Here is a 20416-nt window from a genome sequence, read left to right on the forward strand (position 1 = left end):
TTTCGTATTAGTGAGAATGTTCTCACGATCACGAAATTAGCCAAAAGTGTTAGTCTGCTAACTGTTTTTCATCAGCTTTCTATGATGACATTGCGGATGCAAGAGCAAGCGTCTTTATTTTATAATGATTTATAATGATTTTATAATGATTTTATAAATCAGGGTTTTATGTAACAGAGGGAGGGGGAGAGAGAGAGAGAGAGAAGGGAGGAAGGAAAGGCAGGGAGCCGGAACCACAATATGATTATGATGCACGCCGTAGTGGGGAACTCCGCATTAATTTTGACTACCTAGGGTTCTTTGAAGGAACACTAAAGGCAAATATTAAGTCAACGTGGGGTGTTCAAATATCACTCCATAAACCTCGCGGCGCTTGTTTCGTGCGAACAAGAGAATTCGTTTTAGAGAAAATCACGTCTGCAGGGTGCGCGTAACCTTTGGCACAATTGAAATCGCCCACCGCCGGGCGGGGGCGGCGACGTCGCATACGCCATCACTGCCCTTTACTGCCGTAGGTGAGTAAAACGACGCCAGACAGCGCTACAGTTTTTTGCGCAAAACGCACACGCGGCAACGGAAGAAACGCTTTACAGCGTTGGATTCGCCGCTGCAGCTGCTTTCGGTCAAGTGGCGTGGACCGTTCACGTATAGGTCGGGCATCTCGCGACGTCACACGGAGGTGCAATTCTCTGCTACTTGCAGTTTGTATGAGCATTGCGAGCCAGCAAAACCAGCGCAGGACTACGCGATAAGGAAACTAATGAAACGCGAAAGGGCGGACTGCACAGAGTTGAGCGAAAACGAAACCTCTTGACCGCCCACGTCGTGGTCAAGGGTAACGTCAAGGAATTCTACTTCTAAACATCGAATAGAACCGAATAAGTAGCATTTTTTTTTCAGTCTTATAACGCAATGCAATTATCTTTTTATTAGGAAAGGTTGAGTATTAGTGACAGATTATAATGAGTGCTCATGTCACCGGGATGTAGTACTTGAATGCATCCCCGGTGAGGCGCAAACCGTGTCCTGTATTTACTTCGATTTCCTTATTAAAACTCTGTTCGCGATAACATTAACGCCTTAGACGTTCTAGTGCATCGATGTATCAATTTAGCATGACTTAACAGTTTCCTTTGGTGTCTCTTTAAAATGCACCCATGCGCGGGCATTCTTGCATTTTACCACCATCAAAATGTGACCGCCGCAGCGGGATTTGATCCACGCCGTTCGGCTTTACAGCTCAACGCCATAGCCTTTACACCACCACGGTGGGTGTCCTAGAGACAAAAACGCCGATCTGTAAGTTTTCATAGCACATTCCGTATGATTCGTTCAGCTGACCGCCACCCAAACGCCGCTTCCCAGCTACAACGGTCTGTGCATGAGCTTGCGATGTACACGCAACGAAGGTTAATTGATTCACGGGGTTTAACGTTTCAAATCATGAGGGCGCCGATGTGGAGGGTTCCGGATTCATTCTGACCACCTGGAGTTCTTTGACGTGCGCCCAAGTCTAGTGCACGAGCGTTTTCTCATTTTGGTCCCCGCCGCGGCCGGGATCCAAACCCGCAACCTCGGAAGAACTGGGCCACCGCGGCGGGTCAAGCAACAAGATTATCACTGCAAGATGGCGGCCGGACAAAGCAGCGCATCGCGACGCTCCCGACTTTCTACCAACTCGGTGCTTCAGAGCGGGAAACAGTCATTGCGACGACTGCTACAGGACGTATCTGACAGCGCCGGCGAAAAGGGGAAACAAAATAATAATAATAAAAGGAAACAGAAAGCGGGCAGCCGGCGCTGCACGAAGTGCGAAGAAAAAGACATCTCGCCACCACCAAGGCTCGTCACGGCACGAGACACGTGGAAACGACGTTTCGCAGGGCAAGGGAAAAGAAAAGAAGATCAAACCAAAAGCCAAAGAAAGAAAGAAAGGAAGATGTAGGAAGGCAAAGAAAGCGAAAGGTGCATGGTGGGGGAAGTTTGCGCGTTGTACGGCGGTAAAGGGGAAAAAACGAAACGGCGGCAAGAGGGGCAGATTTCGACGGCGGCGTCGACCCGCACCGGTAGCAAAGTGCCTGCTGCGCAAACGCACGGCACCACGGCAGCGTTGCTTCCACTACACGCGCATTAAATTTTTTTCCGTCCTTCCTTCCTCTCTCTCTCTTTTGACTTTATTCATTCTACACGGCTCGCGCGATGCTCGCCGCTAGCGCTTCGCTTCGCGAGTTACCCGAAGCGTGAAGAGATGCAGTAGTTCTGACAGGAATGTCACACTGATCTAACCACGCAGCACCCGCGGAGCACGGTGCCCGTACGTGTTACAATAAGTTAACGGCGAAGTGATCGCGTTCACCGATTCAAAAGCGTGCCAGGAATTTTGAAGCTCCAGCCGAATGGAAAATGGGCCATCGCCAGAGAAGCTCTTGACACTCGCATGTGGGCGGCAGAACACGCGAGAAAATATACCATGGCGTGGCGTACCTTCGACGACTTGGAGCAGCAGACAACGGCGAAAACTATTTGAAGAAATACATTCTTGCTAGGCTTATTGGTGAATCATTATACATTACACTCAAGAGGCGCGAACTGACACACTCATACGTTATTGACAGGCTTCAACGACCCAATGTAACACTGAATGTACAAGAGCGGCCATACAACGGAGGGCTCCGGATTTATTTCGACCGACCGGGGCTCTTTAGCGTGCGCACAAAACCACAGTACATGCGCGCATCTGCACCCAACCCTCATCCGTATATGGCCGTTGCGGTCGGCAATTCGACCTGCGACTTTCTTCTCAACATCAGAACGCCGAAGCCACTGAGCTAATATGCCAGAGAACAGCCTAACAATACCGCGGAAGGCGAGAAACACGCAAATACAGACATCATGAAGTTGTACAAAGACAGCGCCTCCCGGAACGCGTAGTATAATAGGATTCCCAAGAAAGGGAGAGGCCAGTGACAGATACTTTCGAGATTGTATAGGAACTATCACGCACTTCTCTCGCAAGTAAAATTGACGGTTATCAAACAGTTACATAAACAGACAAATTTAGTATCAAAGTAAACTTTGATACTAAAGTTGTTTCGAATTTCCGGGCCTGGCATCATCGAAATAATCGTGATGTCACGACGGAGAGCAAAATTTGCTGACGTCACGTAGCAATAACGCTATAGGTACAATGGTGTTGCTCATTTAAAAAATAATACTAAACAAAGAGCGCCGCGCGCGGGTATGACTGCGTTTGAGTGCGGCAACCACACTACAGCGATTAGAGGAACGAAGCGAGCCAAAATAGTGACGTCATGGCTCACGCACCCTCTGGGTACCGAGACTGGTTCGTACAAAAGAAGTATTAGAGTGAATTACTTAGGGCGCTCTGGCGCTTGCTAGTATTTTCCCAGAAATTTGCGAAGATTCAGACCTTTATTTAACGAAAAAAAACTAAGGGAATAGAAAGAAATCGAATCATGTCACGTCAGCTTACTCCTTTAAATGGCAGGGAAGAGGCAGGTTGCTCTAGCCTACAATAGTGAGGTAAGGGGAAAGAAAGTAGGTTTACAAGCGACAGTAGGAATGGCACGGAGCAACGTATACCTCCACGGGACAAAGAGAGGAAAGACCTCCGCTAGAGTGCTTAAGGACACTTTATCGCTAGTTTACTGTGTATGTTCCCCTTAAAGTAAATATACGCCAGTGCTGCACACGAATTCAAGTATAATGTGCGGATTTCCTCCGCAAGCGCGGGTATCTCCTGCCAAGGTATCCAAAACGTTGCCATTATAGCCAGCAGCAAAGTCTTCGCTAACCAAGCAGACAATAGCTGCATGCCACCCTCGAGCGTAGACGGGTCAAATGCGGAGAGTGCGTGGAGGCGGGTATTCTAAATTAAAGATGCATCAGTGCGGATACGTCAGAGGAGGCGATATGCCTCTAATGAATTCTACGGCGAGATCCACGAGTGGCAGGCGCTTTTCAATGTGGCTAATGTCAACGCGCGATACTCCGGTGGTGTGAGTGAGTGAGTGAGGAAACTTTTATTGTAGGTCCGGCGAGGACGCGAACTCGTCGCGCAGCCGGCTAGTCCCACGTCGGGACCGGCAGGTCTAGCCCACCGGCCCGGTCGCGGGCACGCCGGACAGCCAGGATTTGCTTTTCTAGAGCGGGGCTACGCAGAAGCGAGTCCCACTCCTCCTTGATGAACTTGGGGTATGTCGACCCGCACTCCCACAGCATGTGCGCTAGAGTGGAGGTCTGCCCGCAGGAGGGGCAGGCGTCGTCGCGATACACGTCCGGGTAAGCCTCGTGGAGAACGGACAGACACGGATATGTACTGGTCTGCAGAAGCCTAAGAGAAACGACTTGCGCCCTATTCAACCTGGGGTGAGGGGGTGGAAAGACCCTTCTAGACATGTAGAAGAATTTAATAATCTCGTTGTGAGTAGCGGGAGCATCCCTGTGGCCGTAGGGAGGAGGGGAGTCGGTGCTTCTTGCAGAGGAAGCGCGGTCGGTGAGGTCACGCGCAGCCTCGTGAGCAGACTCATTCAGGTTCAGGGGAGCACCCTCGACCGACCCTACGTGAGCTGGAAACCAGTGGATTGAATGATGCGTGAGGGCATATCGACTCGAGTTGCTAAGAAGACGAGCAGCTTGCTTGGCGATGCAACCCTACTGAAAAGCCCTAACTGCCGTTTTGGAATCGCTATATATCTCGGACCCATGACCGTCTAGCAGGGCGAGGGCGATGGCGGCTTGCTCGGCGACTCCGGGGTCTGAAGTGCGAATGGAGGCGCAATTAGAAATCTTGCCCCTGGAGTCGACCACAACGATGGCAAAGGTCTTCCCATCGCTGTACTCCGCGGCGTCGACGAAGCTTGCTCTAATGTCTCGTTGCTTGATCTGTTTGAGGATGGCTGCTGCTCTGGCCTTGCGTCTGCCCTGGTTATGGACGGGATGGACGGTGGTGGTGTGGCGCCACTATTCCGTCAGAAGAGGAGCTTGTTGACGGCGTTCATTGTCAGGAGCTCCGACAACACCACCGACACCACGTAATCCACTGTTGGCTACCCTTGATGTCTCACTGAAGGGCACAAGTCGATTCGCGTGAAGACCGCAGTATATGCAGAGCTAAAAGGAGATCCCAGATGCCGCGATACGCCCGGTGGACAATCGAATGAGGCAACACAGCTGATTTCGAAAGCAGCCAGTGTTCCACGTAGAGACACGGGACACCCGCGACGAACCAAAGTTGGGCTACGGGAAAAGTCACGTGTATCCCCAGACTGTCCCAAAGCTATTGGAAAATCAGCAGCCTGTGTCCCGGGCTGTTTATTCTGACTGTAACCATTGTAGAGTTCACCATCGCATCTGTCCTGATTAGGTTGGCGGGCGGTTGCGCGCTCACAGACTCAAACAAAAGAATGCGACTGTGTCCAGAGTAGCACACCAGGACACAGCCTCCGTAACGGAGTGATAACCTGGGGCCGGAAAGGGACCGGCGTAGTACATGCCGGCGACGATGTCAAGGTTAAAGGAAAGGAAAACAAAAGTAGAAGCAACAGAGGCGGCATTCATTTGCGGCACGTATCGGGAAAGCGGCGCGAATAACGATTCCCTGTCGATTACGGGCCAAGCTAATGACGACACGCAGCAGCGCCGAACTCGTCGAGCGGCACACACACACACACACGCGAGCGCGCGGCACAAAACGCGGATGCAAATAACCTCCTGCGGGAAGAGGACGCCCGGCGACCGGGACGCGTGGCTCGAGCGCATCGCTGATGTCGACCTCGGCAATCGGAACTCGCCCGAGGGCACACTGGGCGCACCGACAACCGGGAGGGGAGGGGGGGGGGGGGGGGCGTGATGCACGCCGCCGAGATTTATGAAATGCGCCCACCTCCCCACAGCAACCGCTGCCGCTTGTTGCTTCCCGCGTTGGGTCAACGCGGCGCCCCACGATCGAACGCAGGTCGTGCCGGCGCGTCGAGCTCGGGCAAAATAAAGACACCACACATCTGGTATACGGAACAGAAAGAGGAACGCAGAACCTACTTGCCGCCGTTGGAGCTCGCTTGCGTAACCGGACGCGGCGGAGCATGACGGCATGCTATGACATGCCACCGCACGCACGCGCACACAGATGCACAAATCGGGCATGCCATCCAGTCCGCACGCGAGCAAGCAAGCAGACGCAGTCTCACGCGAATGTGTAACGGTGCTGAAGCGACACAAATAAGCAACTTCCTCCCACACCGGCGTATACACACACGCACACATCTCTCTCTCTCGTGGGAAAAGCAAACGCCACGGGTGAAAGCGTTGCGATAAGCCGAGGCAAATAAATATATGTGGCACCACGCACCTAGAGGCAAGAGGAGGGTGCGACGACGGAAGGTGAAATCCCCCCTTACGAAGTTTACGCTCGCTTCGCTCTGAAGGCGCGCGCTCTGCGACACCTTTGCAAGCAGGGCGTTTCAGCGACCACAAGAAAGAAAGAAATCATGCGTTTATGCTCAGAGACACGGGGAAAATTGAAGGAGTAAGTTCTCTTTCGGCCAGCCGGTGCTGCAATATACAGGAGGAAGCAGCGAAACGACGGAAACTTTCCGCAACAGACAGGCACAGCGTGCGCAAGGCGTGCGGACGACCGGCTCTACCGCGACAATTTCTCGTTACAATACACTTGGGCTTGCAGACTAGTATTATATGGCTTGAGATTTTTTTTTTTTTTAAGGAAAAAGAAACTTGCCGCAGATGTCACACTCGGTGAACAGATGCGGCTGCCGGTTCGAGACAACAACGGCATAGCTTGTGTGACCGCTTAAAACAGGGGCGTTTTGGACAATTCAACGACCTTTAAAAGGTCCATGCATGTCAGCGGACCACTAGCCACTTACGAAATCAAAGTACAGTGAGAAGACACGGTAAATTTTCAATACAACGCCTGCTTAATTGAGAAGGGGCAGGCACTACAAAGTGGCCGCGCGTTGTGGGTAATACTGAGCGCGAGCGACAGTAGGTTGAAGAAAGGTTAGTCTATGGGCCTTCATGTCCAATCCCCGTTGTAATACCGGTGCCAAAATTATAGGTTGTCACCTCTAAGGCTCTACCGCCGTCCCATATTCAAAACCTCCCAAGGCCAAACTGCGTGCTGGCAACGAACCATACAACGAACCGTTGCAACCCTTGCAATATATGCCTCTGGGACAGGACCACTATGCTACTACAGTCCTACTGAATGGCCAGAGCTACAATATGCGAGGGACAAGTCAGACTCTTCCCCGTCGACAGATCAGAGCGCGCCAGCTGATGCGATACGGATGTCCGACCAAAGAACCCAGAAACAGCGCTTGAAAGCGCGCAACGTCCTGCAAACTTTTGGAGAGAACTGTCCAGACAGCAAAAACAAGAAGCGTGATCGCAGTGCCGTGCGACAAGGAGCACACGTTAGTACGCGACTCCTGCTTCGCGGCATCGGCACGTAAACGGCTGAACCCCATGCCGTGAGCATGCCGATTCGTAAGGCGTCCTGAACCATGCGTGTGAGCGTGAATCTCGCCGATAACGCGGGTATATCCCTTAGAGCTTATTTTCCGGCTGGTGAGGCGCCACGCTTCCAAGCATCACCTAATCAGTATGCAAGGAGTGACCGCAGATAAGATCATACACGTAAAGGCACGCAAATAAGGTGCTTATCGCAACGTATTTGCTATTTTCATAGAACCACCAAAACGGGGAAGCAAATGTGAAATGTCATATTACGCTTGTTAAACGTTACGCACAGTATAGCAGGTGTGTTGTCCATGTAAACTGATTTGTTAAACATATCATATGACAGGTGCAAAATTCTTTCACGCCAACTGCATTAAATTAAGAGGTGAACATTGCTCGCACGACAAATCGCTGTGTGACGTTAACAAAGTTTCAATAAATGAATTCTTTATTATTCACCTTAGGGTACGTGACCCAAAAATTCATATTTTTTTTTTTCGTGGTGCTGACACGGTTTCTCTGGAAGATGAATGTATTTTGCCACAGATTCGGAGAACGTATTTTTCGACATTGGTGTCAATCACAGTATTTCTGATAAATGGATAAAACTTCCCTAGAGCCCGGCGCGGCTAGAATTCCGAATTCGGTACATATATGCCCTAAAGTAAATATTTAAGAAGTGAATTGGTAGAACTTCACTAACATCACACTGCGATTCGTGCTGCAAATAACTTCCACCTTTGAAAGTAATCCAGTTGGTGTGACATAACTATGTGATCTGCTAAAGATCTTTAATGAACCAGTTCCCATTAAAAGAAACCAGGTAGAATAAAAACACATACGGGGTGACACAGCAAATGCGACGAATGAACAAGTGTACACTCTCGCCCAAACGGAATGTATTGGACATGCTCATACTGCAATTCAGTAGGCATGTCCAAGAATGCCAAGGTGACAAGCTCTAGGATTAATAACTTTTCCAACCCTGGTCCGCGTCAGAGGCTCGAGGTATTTTCGAAACGGGAGCTATGACGTAATCAAGTGAAATCCTGCAGGAAACAATTACAAATTTAACTGTGCTGCTTGCGACTATGTCATTCTTGAACTTTGGGCGACGTTAAAGAGAATATAAATAAAAGCGCGAAAATTAATAAACATGGCCCATAGTTATGCCAGCGGCTCTCGCATGTACGTTAATTTATCCCGATAGCTCACAGCGATAACAGGTCACTGTCTTAGGAGCGTGCAATAAATGTTGGGTCACAACGACAATCACCATCTGCATCAAGACATGTTCAGTCTAGCATGTTGTGCTAAATGCAATTCTTCTCGCACGCTCTATGACGCGTCAAATCTATATGAATCATGTCAAACCAACTAGCCGAACAGATTACTATTCTGGCTTATGAGCCTTCGATGACTACGTAGAAGAATAAAAAAATTAGTGACGGCTGGAATAATGGTCCTTAAGAATCTATAGTCATATTAACAATGTTACCTTACTCGCAATTAAGCAATGATATTTGCGAAAGAACACCAGAACAACCTGGAAGGACCTCATGTTCTGGAGCTCCGAACGAACAAACGGAGCCCATTTGCCGGAAAAGGGATATTAGGCTGCATCTTAGCATTCACAACTTCACGGTATGCCACCGGTGCATGAGTGAGTATGCGCGTTGCATTAACGAAGGTCCACCACCATTCGACGCAACCTGTCACGGTCTGTCGATGGTTTCGCCGACCATTTATTTCCCCAAACCACCGGCCGATCTAGCTGTTATCTCGCAGACTAGCGAAACCCAAATAAATAAAGCGATAAACTAAATAGAAAATAAATAACACTGCTTCCGTCACCTGCACAAACAAATGCCCAACGCGTTTCCACAACAGCGTTATTCATGTCACCACGTGCCCGCGCCCCCATCTACTGGCTAGCTGCTCACCGGGTGCTCTTGGCATCGGCATCCTTGAGCACGACCAAGAAGGCGGAGGTCCAGCGAAGGGTCAAGTTGATCAGCGACGTCCAGCGGCAGACCAGCAACCAGAGAAAACCGGTGCCGGCGCGCAGCCACACGCGAGGGCTGGCCAGCATCGCCACCCACGTAATCCACGAGCGGCCGCATACTTCGGATGCCTTGGAGCTGCTCTTCGAGACCCGCCGCAGCGACGACTGCTTTTCGGGCGAAGACGTCAGCGGGGAAGGCGTGTCGCCGGCGCACCGCTGCCCTTCGGCCAGAAGACGGGCGCGCCGCAGCGGCCCGCCGAGCAGCGACGCCAGCACGAACTTGAACGCTCCCCAAAGGCCCCACCCGAGGTCCCAGAGCCGGATGCTGTTCTGCTTCTGGCGCTGATGGGACGGCCGCCGACGACGACGATGGGTGCGAGACACTTCCATGTTCTACTGCAGACAGTTGCGAGGAGCACGAGACCTACAACACCGGGTGAGGCGAGTACGGCGGGAGAAGAATAAGACGGCGGCGTCGACAGGCATTCTCCTTCGCGTCGAATGCTGCGCGGCGCTCCAGGGACGCGGGCGTGCCTCGAGCGTGGCGCTCCTGTTTACACGCTCCTCTTAAACCGATAACGAAAAGCGCGCGCGCGCGCGCGCAAGCGGCGGCGGCGAAGACACCGCGCCAGAAACCACCACCACGACGACGACCGGCGAGACCGAAAGCGAAGTCTTCTCGTGCCTCCGGGTTGGGTCCTCCTCTCTCGCGCACCTCCAGTCCAACCACGGACAGACGCCGCCGCCACCACCAGCACCACCACCACGGCAGCGCTATTTCCCTCCTCGGCTTCCCTGTCTGCTGCTGTTCTTTTGCGTCGTCGCCAGTGTGCTGTGGCACTTTTTTTTTTCTTGCCTTTTTCCCCCGTCTCTGTATTTATTGTCCCGCGGGCCGGCGAGGAGCCGCTGAACCGACTAAACCTCTTCTTTTACTTCGTTTTCTCTTCTCCACAACCGCGGGCGGAGAGGTGGGCCGGGAGGTGCACCTCGCTCGCTCGCCGATGTGAAGGTCGAACGTCGGTCGGAGAAGAGGAGCGTCGCGCGAGGGGCTGGCCTCTGGCTGCTCCGCACACCGCTCACGATCGCCGCCGCGGGGGTCTTTCCAACCCCCCCCCCCTCCGCTCTCGGCACACACACTCTCGAGAGCGCGACCGGCGCACGTGCGCAATGCCACACCACTAGCAGCGGAGAAGAGGGAGGTCCCGGGGAAGTTTTCCTCATCTCGTTCTTTAATGTCGTTGTCGTCGGCCGGCAGACAGGTAGGCCGACTGGCGTCGTCGTGACGCGCGGGGCCCACTGGCTGCCGCTCTGTGGCCGCTTCGGCAGCGTAGCAGTGGCGTCAGGGAAGAGCTGACTACGCAGCGTCGGCGCTCGTGCCGCCGCCACCGAGGCAATTACACCGCAGTGCGGCTACCACCCTTTTGTCGTCGCCCGGTTACCCACAGAGAAGTTCGCGGAGGAAGGAAGGAGGGCTCCGCACCCTCGCCCTGCCGCCTCCGCCGTTGATGAAGTGCATTTTTCGAGGAAAACGGGCACGCGAGCAGCGGAGCAAACAAAGGAAAAGCAGAACCTATACCCCTCTCACACGCCCTTTCACCAGCATATTCGCTTACCTACCCTGGGAAAGTGTGTGTGTGTGTGTGTGTGTGTGTGTGTGTGCGTGCGTGCGTGCGTGCGTGCGTGCGTGCGTGCGTGCGCGCGCGAGAGAGAGAGAGAGATGAACCTAGCACTCGTTCTATCCCCTTTCAGTTTCGTGCTCGCGCTTTTATTTTTTTATGTAACGTCTTCCACGTAATGCGGCACCACTTTCAAAACAGTTTTTGTATATAGAAAAGACACGCCTCGTTGCCTCCTCCGCGTCAGCGAAAAGCGCCCCGAGAAACACTATTCGAAATTTGTTCGTGCTTAAATGCAGCAGGTGTTGCTTTCGGGTTAGTTCGTTAGGTTAAATAATGAAAACATAAAAAGACGCGGCTGACTCCCTTCACTCGTCGCTATTTTTCACTTGGCAGTATCATTAGATGCTACCTCGATTTTCTCGCTGTAGGTACTTCCGTCCCTCGTTTACGTACAAAACGTTCGATGCTCGTTAAGGATTGCCAAGCGAAATCACGGTATTACCTAAGCAATTATTTTCTTCATATTCATGACGGCCACTCCTACGCAGCTATACCTTCAGCGTATTCACGAATGGTCACGTCACTATAGCGCATTCCAGCAAGTTAATGCGCGTAAAGTACTTACAGAACGTGGGCGGGAATGCGACGAAGTATTACAAACCACCTCAGCGCCTGTGTGGAGCGAGCTTTTACCCTTATGTCCGACTACTCCAGTACACCATGCGGTAAGCAGTGCATCTAATGCAAAAAAAAAAAAGGGGGGGGGTTACAGCTAAGTAGTGGCCAAGTGCGATTCGTCGCCGGTACCCTTTGATTCCCCTCTTCCTAGGTGATACCAGAGTCCTTCCATGGACTCTGGTGATGCCGAGACCACACCCCTCCTCCCAACGAGCAACATCAGGAACGAGTTGCTCCGCCAGGGCGGTCTCCACCCGAAGCTCAAAACACCCGCGTCTGTACTTAGGTGCGCCAAGCTTTCGAACATGCTCGAGCACTCGCAGGCATGGTAGCTTCCCGAGGTGATGCCCGTCGATAGCGACGACCGTCAACGTCGTTTGTTTCCGCACGGAATACTAATGTTATCACCGGACCGTCGAGGACGATAACGATGGCGTGACGTTCGGCTCGCACCTTTATTTGAACGCCCGCCGAAAGGGTGCAGGAGCAGGCAAAACAAGAGAGCCGTAACCACCGAAGAGGCACCGCCATCTCGGCGTTGCCACCATGCAGGGGCAGAGATAAGGGCGAAAACACCGGGCGGATATTGCGAGCTCCCTTTCTGGCCAACAGGTCAACCTCCTTATCCCGACGCGCTTCGCGACTGGACAGGCAAGAATCAGCCGCGCGGCCCATAACTTACTTGCCCGTGCGCGATCACTGTCAAACGTGGACGGACGCGAAGGATGGACGTCGGCCTCACCGCGGCCGTCGGCTGACACACTTGACCGGGACGTTGCTAACGGCTGCCCGGAAATCGAACGTCCTTGCCCAGGCACACATGAAGCCGTTTAAAAAAGGACGAACAGAGCGAAACGCGGACGCAAGAGAGTTCGCAAGCTAAATTGCATGCCGTCCGAGGCGAGTTAAGAAGAAGCGTCAGCTCGGGTGCTCCTATCTAAATACATGTAAAAGGAGAATACGTTTTTCTCTGCAACCACTGCGCCAAATTTGACAAGGTTTGTTGCAATTTAAAAGAAAAACTTAACATCTAGTGACTGTTGGTTTCAAATTTTTGATTTAGGTCGTCAGTTTCTTTATAAAAAATTGGCAAAAAGCGGAAATTTTCAAAAAACGAAACTATCAAGTTCAAAACTCTAACTCAGCAACGAAAAATGATATCACAAATGTGTGAATTGCCTCTAATAGTACATCTAAAGCGGACGAAATTGATATGTTACGCATAATTTAAAAAAAAAAAGTTAGTAATATGGAAATAAAGTTTTTACAGAACCCTTGTACACAACGTAACCAATTCACGTAAGATATAAATTCACATATCGAATTTGTCCGCTTTGAATGATCTAACGGATGCCGTTTGCAGAACCGCGATATCTGTTCTTGATGCAGAGCTATTAATTTGCAAACTTCGCGCTTTCATTTTCTTTTTCGAACTTTCAGATTTTTGAAAATTCCTTTTCACAAAAATCAGGCCCTGAATCGAACTTCCGCTTCCAACAGTGACTAGAATTCAACATTCTCTCTCAAATGCAACAAATTTAATTAAAACCGGTGGAGAGGCTATCTCAGAAAAAGTGTTTCTGCGTTTTACCTGTATTTGAATAGGCCGCGTCGGAGTTGGACCCGAGCTAAAGCTTCCTCTTAACCACGACACGCACTGCTTGTTCTTTGTTTTTCTTGCATTTTTTTTTTAAATACGCCGGACCTAGAAATGGTATAGGTTGTTACTCTCGCACGACGTACTGTACGTCGTGCAAAACGCGAACGAGTTGCAGCATTTCCGCTTTAGTCAATTCGTGTAACGTCGGCATGATTTAGGTTAATACGCTTAGTGTGAGGTCTATGTACCACCTTTGTCGACTGGGTAAGTGGCGGTGAGGGGTCGTGCTCCGGAGTTACGACTTTCGAAAGACTTTCTACGCTAAATTTCTCTTTTTTTTTCTTTTTTTACGTTTCGTTTGTCCACGGTGGTAGTCTCAAGATGGCCGGATCGGCGCACATTGACCATGGAGCACATGCACGGAGGCATTGGCCGTCAGAACGGCCCCCTCAAACTTTGTTGATCCGTATATGAGTAAAACATCAACTGAAACGTAGCAAAACATGTGGCGGTCTCTGTGTTCCTGTTTATTCTCATACGCTTTAAAATATAAGCACGATGCTCTTTCTCAGAAGTATGCACGCTGCAAATGTCGTCGCATATAGAGCGCCATGCGCAGCGGTCCTGTCGGCACCATGATGAAAGTACAGTTCTCGGCGCTGTGCTTGGATTCAAGGCAACATTGAGGTAAACGCCCAATACAGCGCCATTTTGGTTTTTCCAGTGAACTATAGGGAAAAGTTCGGGGGTGCATCTGCTCAAGCCTACTCTTAGTGTAAAATATTTTCATTCCCACCTCCCTCTGGCTCTCGAGCTAGTTTGTCTAGGTACTTACCGAAATTTCCCTTCAGCCCGCTAAGTATACTATTAATGGCATGCTTTACTGTAGCGGTGGCGAAGTAAAACTCCTCGCGAGATCGGTCTGCTGAGAAGTGAAAACATCCCGCCGAATAAATTCGTTGTGGCTATATTGGACCAAATGATAGCTGCGATAACGTTACCCTCTGGGCCACATCTTTCCGTTGAAGGCTGGCCGTGCGGCGGCAGAGTGAACGATAGGAGAGTTCGCAGAGAATTAGCAACCCACGTTTTCTTCACCGCTGCCTTCACGTGTTCGAAATAGGGCCCGTGGCATCGCAGGGGCAGCGCTACGAGAAGCTGCCCGTTGACTGCGGCTCGAGCCCCACGAACACGCATTGTATTCACCGGACTACCATGCTGCTGAAGTGAAACTGGCCGCACAGACTCCTATATAGGTCACGTTACCCCTGCAGAATTAAACAAACGCTGTCACGTCGCACGAGTCTATCTTGCGGAAAACAGTCAAAAGCAGTCACGTTGAGTAGAATAACAATTCGACGAACGTTAACAAAGTGAGACGTACATAACCGCGGTGACAACCGACCTTTATCGCGCCTTGATGTCAATATACCGAAGCAGTGAGTGGAAGAGGTCACCGCCGTACACCGACACTTCAGGATTACTTATCAATGGTATGTGCACGTCATGATTCTGCATGTACGAGTAAGCAGAACCTAGAGGCGCATTCTACACACTTGCACACTGTTTAGCAAAGGCTACCCCAGCTGCCGCTAATGGCGCTTGGGTCTCTCGCGAGCACTACCTTATGAAGATGCATGCTCTTATACTGTGGCGAAGGAGGCAAGTCACACTGAAACTCTACTGCCGTGCGAGTCCCTTGCCATTACGTGTCCAAGCTCCATCGCCAGCCATAGTACTTACGAATATATTCTGGCAAAGTGCACCTTGTTTTATTGTTATGTTTTTATTTTATTTTATTCATGCGTTGTGCAGGGGCCTCTGTAATGCCGTAAAATGTGACCATATATCAAGGCTGTACATACTCCGCAATTAAACTATTCATGTGAAAATTTTATGCACGCTCTTTATCCGCAGTGAATTTCACAGTTAGCAGAGTGTCCAAAACTACCAGCACATACAGTATACGTCATCTGCGAATAGGTCATGTGGGGCAATGTTTTAAAGAGAAAAGACTACAAATAAAGAATGCCTTTATTACCATGCTCAAAAGTAACAAATGCCGTCTCCAATTACTCGTAAACCATATAAACTGGCAATCTAGCTCTTTCGTGATCCATCGACGTCCTGGCAAATACAACGAAATACGAAGACGGAGGAGAGAGGCAAACTGGAAGATAAAAACAAGAAGAGAGTGTATGCAGCACTCATTGCCTACGTTTGTTTAATCAGATCCGTGTAAGAGTAACTGCTGAGACGATAACCGTGATCGCGACTCCATGGCGGGTTCAGTCGCAGTGGGCGGCGACTGCAGCTGCTCACACGACGGTCGCTGGGAATCGCTTTGGATTACGCGGTGACGTCAACACCTTGGAGTACGGCGACGCACAACCGCGACACGCTCAACTACCCGTCAACGAGCGCTAAAGCGCGTCAACCGACGCGCCGTCACGCTCCTGCGATGCATAACTGTGACGGAGCTTTCTCACCGGGCAGCGGGCATGGAGTGGCGGTAGGGTGAAGAAGAAAGGGCAGATTCTGCTGCTGCGATAACAGGACACTGAGTCTAGTATTATGAACGGTATGTCGCCACTCTCTCTGCTCAGGTTCCGCGAAAAGAAATTGCGTAGTTGCAGAAAGGAATAAAGAAAGAAAAAGGAAGGAAGCACGATGGTTGATACGTGCCATCTATTTTGTTCTTCCCCGATGCAAACCCCAAGAACAAACGATTGTCAATTAGCATCCTCGGGTAGGCCAGCACATGTATAAGCACATCATAATGATGTATGCCCTGCGGTTAATTGCATGTATACACCTTTATGCGTCAAATCGGCTTATAAATGGACTATAGGGCCCCATCATGCAGGCTAGCCTTAGAGATGATTGTTGTCCTGCTTTCCGCAGATATATTTTCGTCAACATACAAATTAAAAATATATCCAGAGATAAGGCCGTTTGCGAGAATGCAGACATTAGCGTGCGGTTGGCACAAAAATAAGTACGACCGATTAGCTGGATTAACAAATCAATATTCCACGTGTTTCTCACTTTAAAAAATTAGGCAGAACATCCCTGATGTATGTTCATACAAGCGATGGTGTTTTGTAGTGTTGAAGAACGGTGCACTGAAGCACATTACATGGTACGTACAATGTTAATTTCTTTATTTACCGATTACGACGTGCCCATGGTTCCGGGTCGTTTCTTGTTACGCAGTTGTCTGAATCGCCATAGGGGGCGCCATTCGCAATAGAGAGAAACGGTCTTCTGCTCTCTTTTACACACGTCTGATGACGTCAATTGTCTCTTTATGATTGCTAAGTAGTTCAGAACACCTTTTTCCAATGATATAGGGAACGCATCTGCTCTTGCTACAGCCGAAAGACTACGTGCTCATTTTTTCCTCGCGTTTAAATCACTTGCTGCTATGCGCATTCGTCATCAGTCACATGAGTGAACTAAGAGCACATGCAGCGCACAATTTTCAGTCAAACGCCACCGTCTACCAGCGCTGATTAGATGTTCATGAGAGTTAAATTAAACTCTGGGGTTTTACGTGCTGAAACCACGATCTGATTATGAGGCACTTGCAAATGCGGAAAGGGTGCAGGATGTGTGGTCTGCATTAGGTACCATATAAGCCGACACAAGGCTATACATCTTCTGGCACGATTTCCACGTGTTGTGGGAGCGCGGCGCTTTGACGTCAGAAGTGCAGCTACGCAGTCGACAGCCGTTAGATTGTAACTCCAAAGCGCAGGCAAAGGATAAGAAGGCATCTTTTTGAAAGAAACAGCTGTGCAAAGAATTTTACGTGTAGCTTACCTAGCACCGTTTCTGTTTCGCAAAGTGTTACGTTGGGATACCAGCCACAACAAAAACGCCAAAATCTTGCGAGGAATGTGTTTCCGTGGTCGCCGTTTTACCGATGTTCCCAATATAGCGTCGCCACTCTCCACGATAGCGTGTTCGGAGCGCGTGCTCTGAGAGTGACTGAGGAGAGCGGGAGCAGCAACACCAGTAGCATTCTGTACGCAACTGGATTTCACAATAGAAACATCGGAAAGGTAAATATCTCCTCGACACGTTTGCGTGCCGGCGTGCATGCAGTACAGCGCACGACGGAACAGTACACGAGTCTGCGAAAGCAACTGCTTTGTATTGTCAATCGTTCGTCGCGCGCGCGGAACAACGCACCTTGCGCTTTTCTGTGTGTGTCGGCCTGACTCTCTCCAGAAGCGGACACGACCCCGCCTCAAACAATGGGCGGCACTCCAAGCATCCTGCAAGCAGACGGCAAGCTTGCAGCCGTCGCGCAGACCCGAGCAGACGACGACCATCTCGCGTATGATGATCGCTTCGTCTCTCGTCGATCCGCAGCCGCCGCCGCTGCAAGATGCACTCATTCCAGTGCGCTCGCTCGTTTAACATCAACCTTGGAATAATTTCATCACATAGAGGGAAATCCACACAATCTCGCCAGGACGTTTAGGGCTAGTCATGTGCTCCTCAGCAGTAACAGCATGCAGCGATCGTTTGCGACGATCGTCTGGCGAAAACATTCTTCCATAACGCTCGTATAAAAGCAACCACGAGGAAGATATCGATAACACGTGGCTTGCAAATAAAAAAGGAAAAAGAAAATAACGCGCGTCATGGGTCCGCTCGTAAGGAGTTGGGGAACAAGGAAATCGCGGCGTGAGCTACACGAATTATCCTTGTACTATATAGCAGATCGCGGTTGCCGACGCGTCGCCGAAAGCAGCAACAACAAAAAAAAATAAATCATTACTTCAATGCACAGTATTTCTCGACCAAACGAGGCTAAATATGCGATGCGAATAATTATTTTCATGCACGGGCGCGCGTGCATTACAGGCCGCAGTGCACGCCGCGCGGTTTGGCGCAATTCGTCAAAGACCTTCGCATAGCGACAACGGGATGAGAAACGATAATTATGCGACAAGCAACCAACCGTGACTCGCAAACTATTCAATAAACAGACCGACGCGCTGCAATACAAGCTTAATTAGCACCACACAGGGGGGTGGAAGGAGGCGGGAGAACAGCGAAAAGACGTAGCCAGCCTGCCTCAGTTTTGCGAAACACACGTTGTCGCATCCTTCAAACAAATCCTTAGGCGTATTTGCAGTGTGTACATATCCTCCTTTCGCAACGGGATATCTAGCCGCATACCGAACGTCACATTCACCCGCGGTCACATATAGGGCAGAGGTGATAACACTCTTATGTGTGGTGTTTTTTTTTTCTTTTTTTTCTTTTTTTTCGTTTTTTAGCACAAGCTTGACGCGCCGAGCTATGGAGCCGATACTCGCAGCTAATCTAAACGGAATTTCTTCGGGAGTACGGCTGCAGATATACGCGAACATCGCATTCGGGTTTGGCACGGATGCGACTTTGCTCAAGAGGACGCGAGCATACGGATGCAAGGTTGCACATTGAATTGCTGTACTATCACATCTCGCACAACAAATTTGAGCACGGGCTCGTCACTCCATCGTGGATTGAACGGGGTCCCACTACCACGACAAGCTAGATGGTGATATGCAGCAGCTGTGCAGGTCAATGCAACTCATTATGGATAACAATCAATATCTATTAGATAGACGTACTACAAGACTTTTCACCTGCACGTTAAAAGTGGCTTTGCAGTCTGTCCATGCATGTCTGACTTGCCGAAGGCGCCTACTCCGCGATCCCATTTATCGCGATGCTTTTGTCATAATGTACTTGTGGCAAAGGCACTGCGACAAAGACATAGACAAAGACAAGACAAAGACATAGTTTACGAAGCGCGCCCGTGTAGTTCTTGCACCGGCACAATGGCGAACGCGTCGTGTTACACCACGTTGTACAATATATGTTCGAATTTCGACACCCGCGGAGTCATCATCCGTATAATGTACCAGTGGTCGCCGTGAATACAGGGTACGTTAGTACATAGCTATGGACAGAAGCCATTTATGTCCACATACGAGTATCGCTGCAGAATATCGCTCTAAGAGATGTCCTCTTTCACTTTAGAAGAACACACGGCCTCGTTTCACAGCACGAACGTCCCCATGATGTTCATAAAACCGTCATGATCTTGAAGCGAACGTTTCCATTTGCAGCACTGAACAAAAACTACACAACAGTGACATTGTTGCGAGGCCACCACTGACGTCTATGCCGTGTACTGACGTACAGCACCGCCACATTTTTCTCCTCTGTTCCTAGGCTTGTGTTTGAAACAGCCATCCCTGTTATTCAACGGTATGGAGCCTCCCTAAATAACAGATTCAGTTTTTTCGTATATACTAAATACGATATGTCCTCTGAACGCTCGAATCGCAACTATAGCAAGCCAGTGGATCTGCTTTGAGGGCAGAACCACTGACTGATTCTTATCAGGGTAATGAAATCCCCATAGAACGCGGCACCGTTCTACCAGCGGCCACAGGGTACACATTTTGTTTCCTCGTGGAGTAAAACTGCCGTACCAACCGCAGGTGCGTTCAATTTTGTGGTTAGCCTTGCAAGGAAAAGTAAATTTCCCGTACAAAAACATCTGGGTCACGCGCGCAACGACTTTCTTTGCGCACTATATTACACGCAGAGAAAGCACAATGGTGCACGCTTAGAATCGCACAAGCACAAGCCACCCGCAATAAAAACAAATGCCCAAGTAACCCAGAAGACAAAAAAATAATAATAACAATATCAGCTTTCCAGAAACCGTTTCTTTACATATAGGGCAAACATATGGTCTCCGTGTTAAACAGCCAGCAAGCGGAAGCGGCTACGAAGATTTTTGAAAGTGCCTCAGTTAGGCTCATAACAGAAAGAGCCCATTAACGTACCACGTCAAATAACGCACCTGGTCGGCACAGCTTCCAGCTATCGCCGACCTACAGGCAGGAACAGCAGCTGCACGGCGATTCTGATGTCGCATGCTACGTCACGCAATGTTACGCCAATGAACTTCGCAGGAACGAAGACGAGAGAGAAAAA

General features: G+C 50.1%; 1 protein-coding gene across 5 annotated transcripts in view; it reads right to left on the bottom strand.

Moving 5' to 3' along the window:
* LOC135909360 (uncharacterized) overlaps window positions 1-20416 on the bottom strand; it is a 101753-nt gene that overhangs the window by 52990 nt on the left and 28347 nt on the right. For 2 of the 5 annotated variants that reach the window (XM_065441328.2, XM_065441320.2), the window contains exon 1: window positions 9444-10891. The exons of 1 other annotated variant lie outside the window; for it this stretch is intronic. In XM_065441328.2, the coding sequence (XP_065297400.1) occupies window positions 9444-9895 (452 nt within the window). In that variant the 5' untranslated portion in view covers window positions 9896-10891. Of the gene's footprint in view, window positions 1-9443; window positions 10892-20416 lie in introns of those variants that run through there. 2 more of the 5 variants (XM_065441332.2, XM_065441312.2) reach the window with 1 other exon arrangement.

Source organism: Dermacentor albipictus, chromosome 1 (assembly GCF_038994185.2).
Source record: "Dermacentor albipictus isolate Rhodes 1998 colony chromosome 1, USDA_Dalb.pri_finalv2, whole genome shotgun sequence".
In the NCBI taxonomy this organism is placed as follows: Eukaryota; Metazoa; Arthropoda; class Arachnida; order Ixodida; family Ixodidae; genus Dermacentor; species Dermacentor albipictus.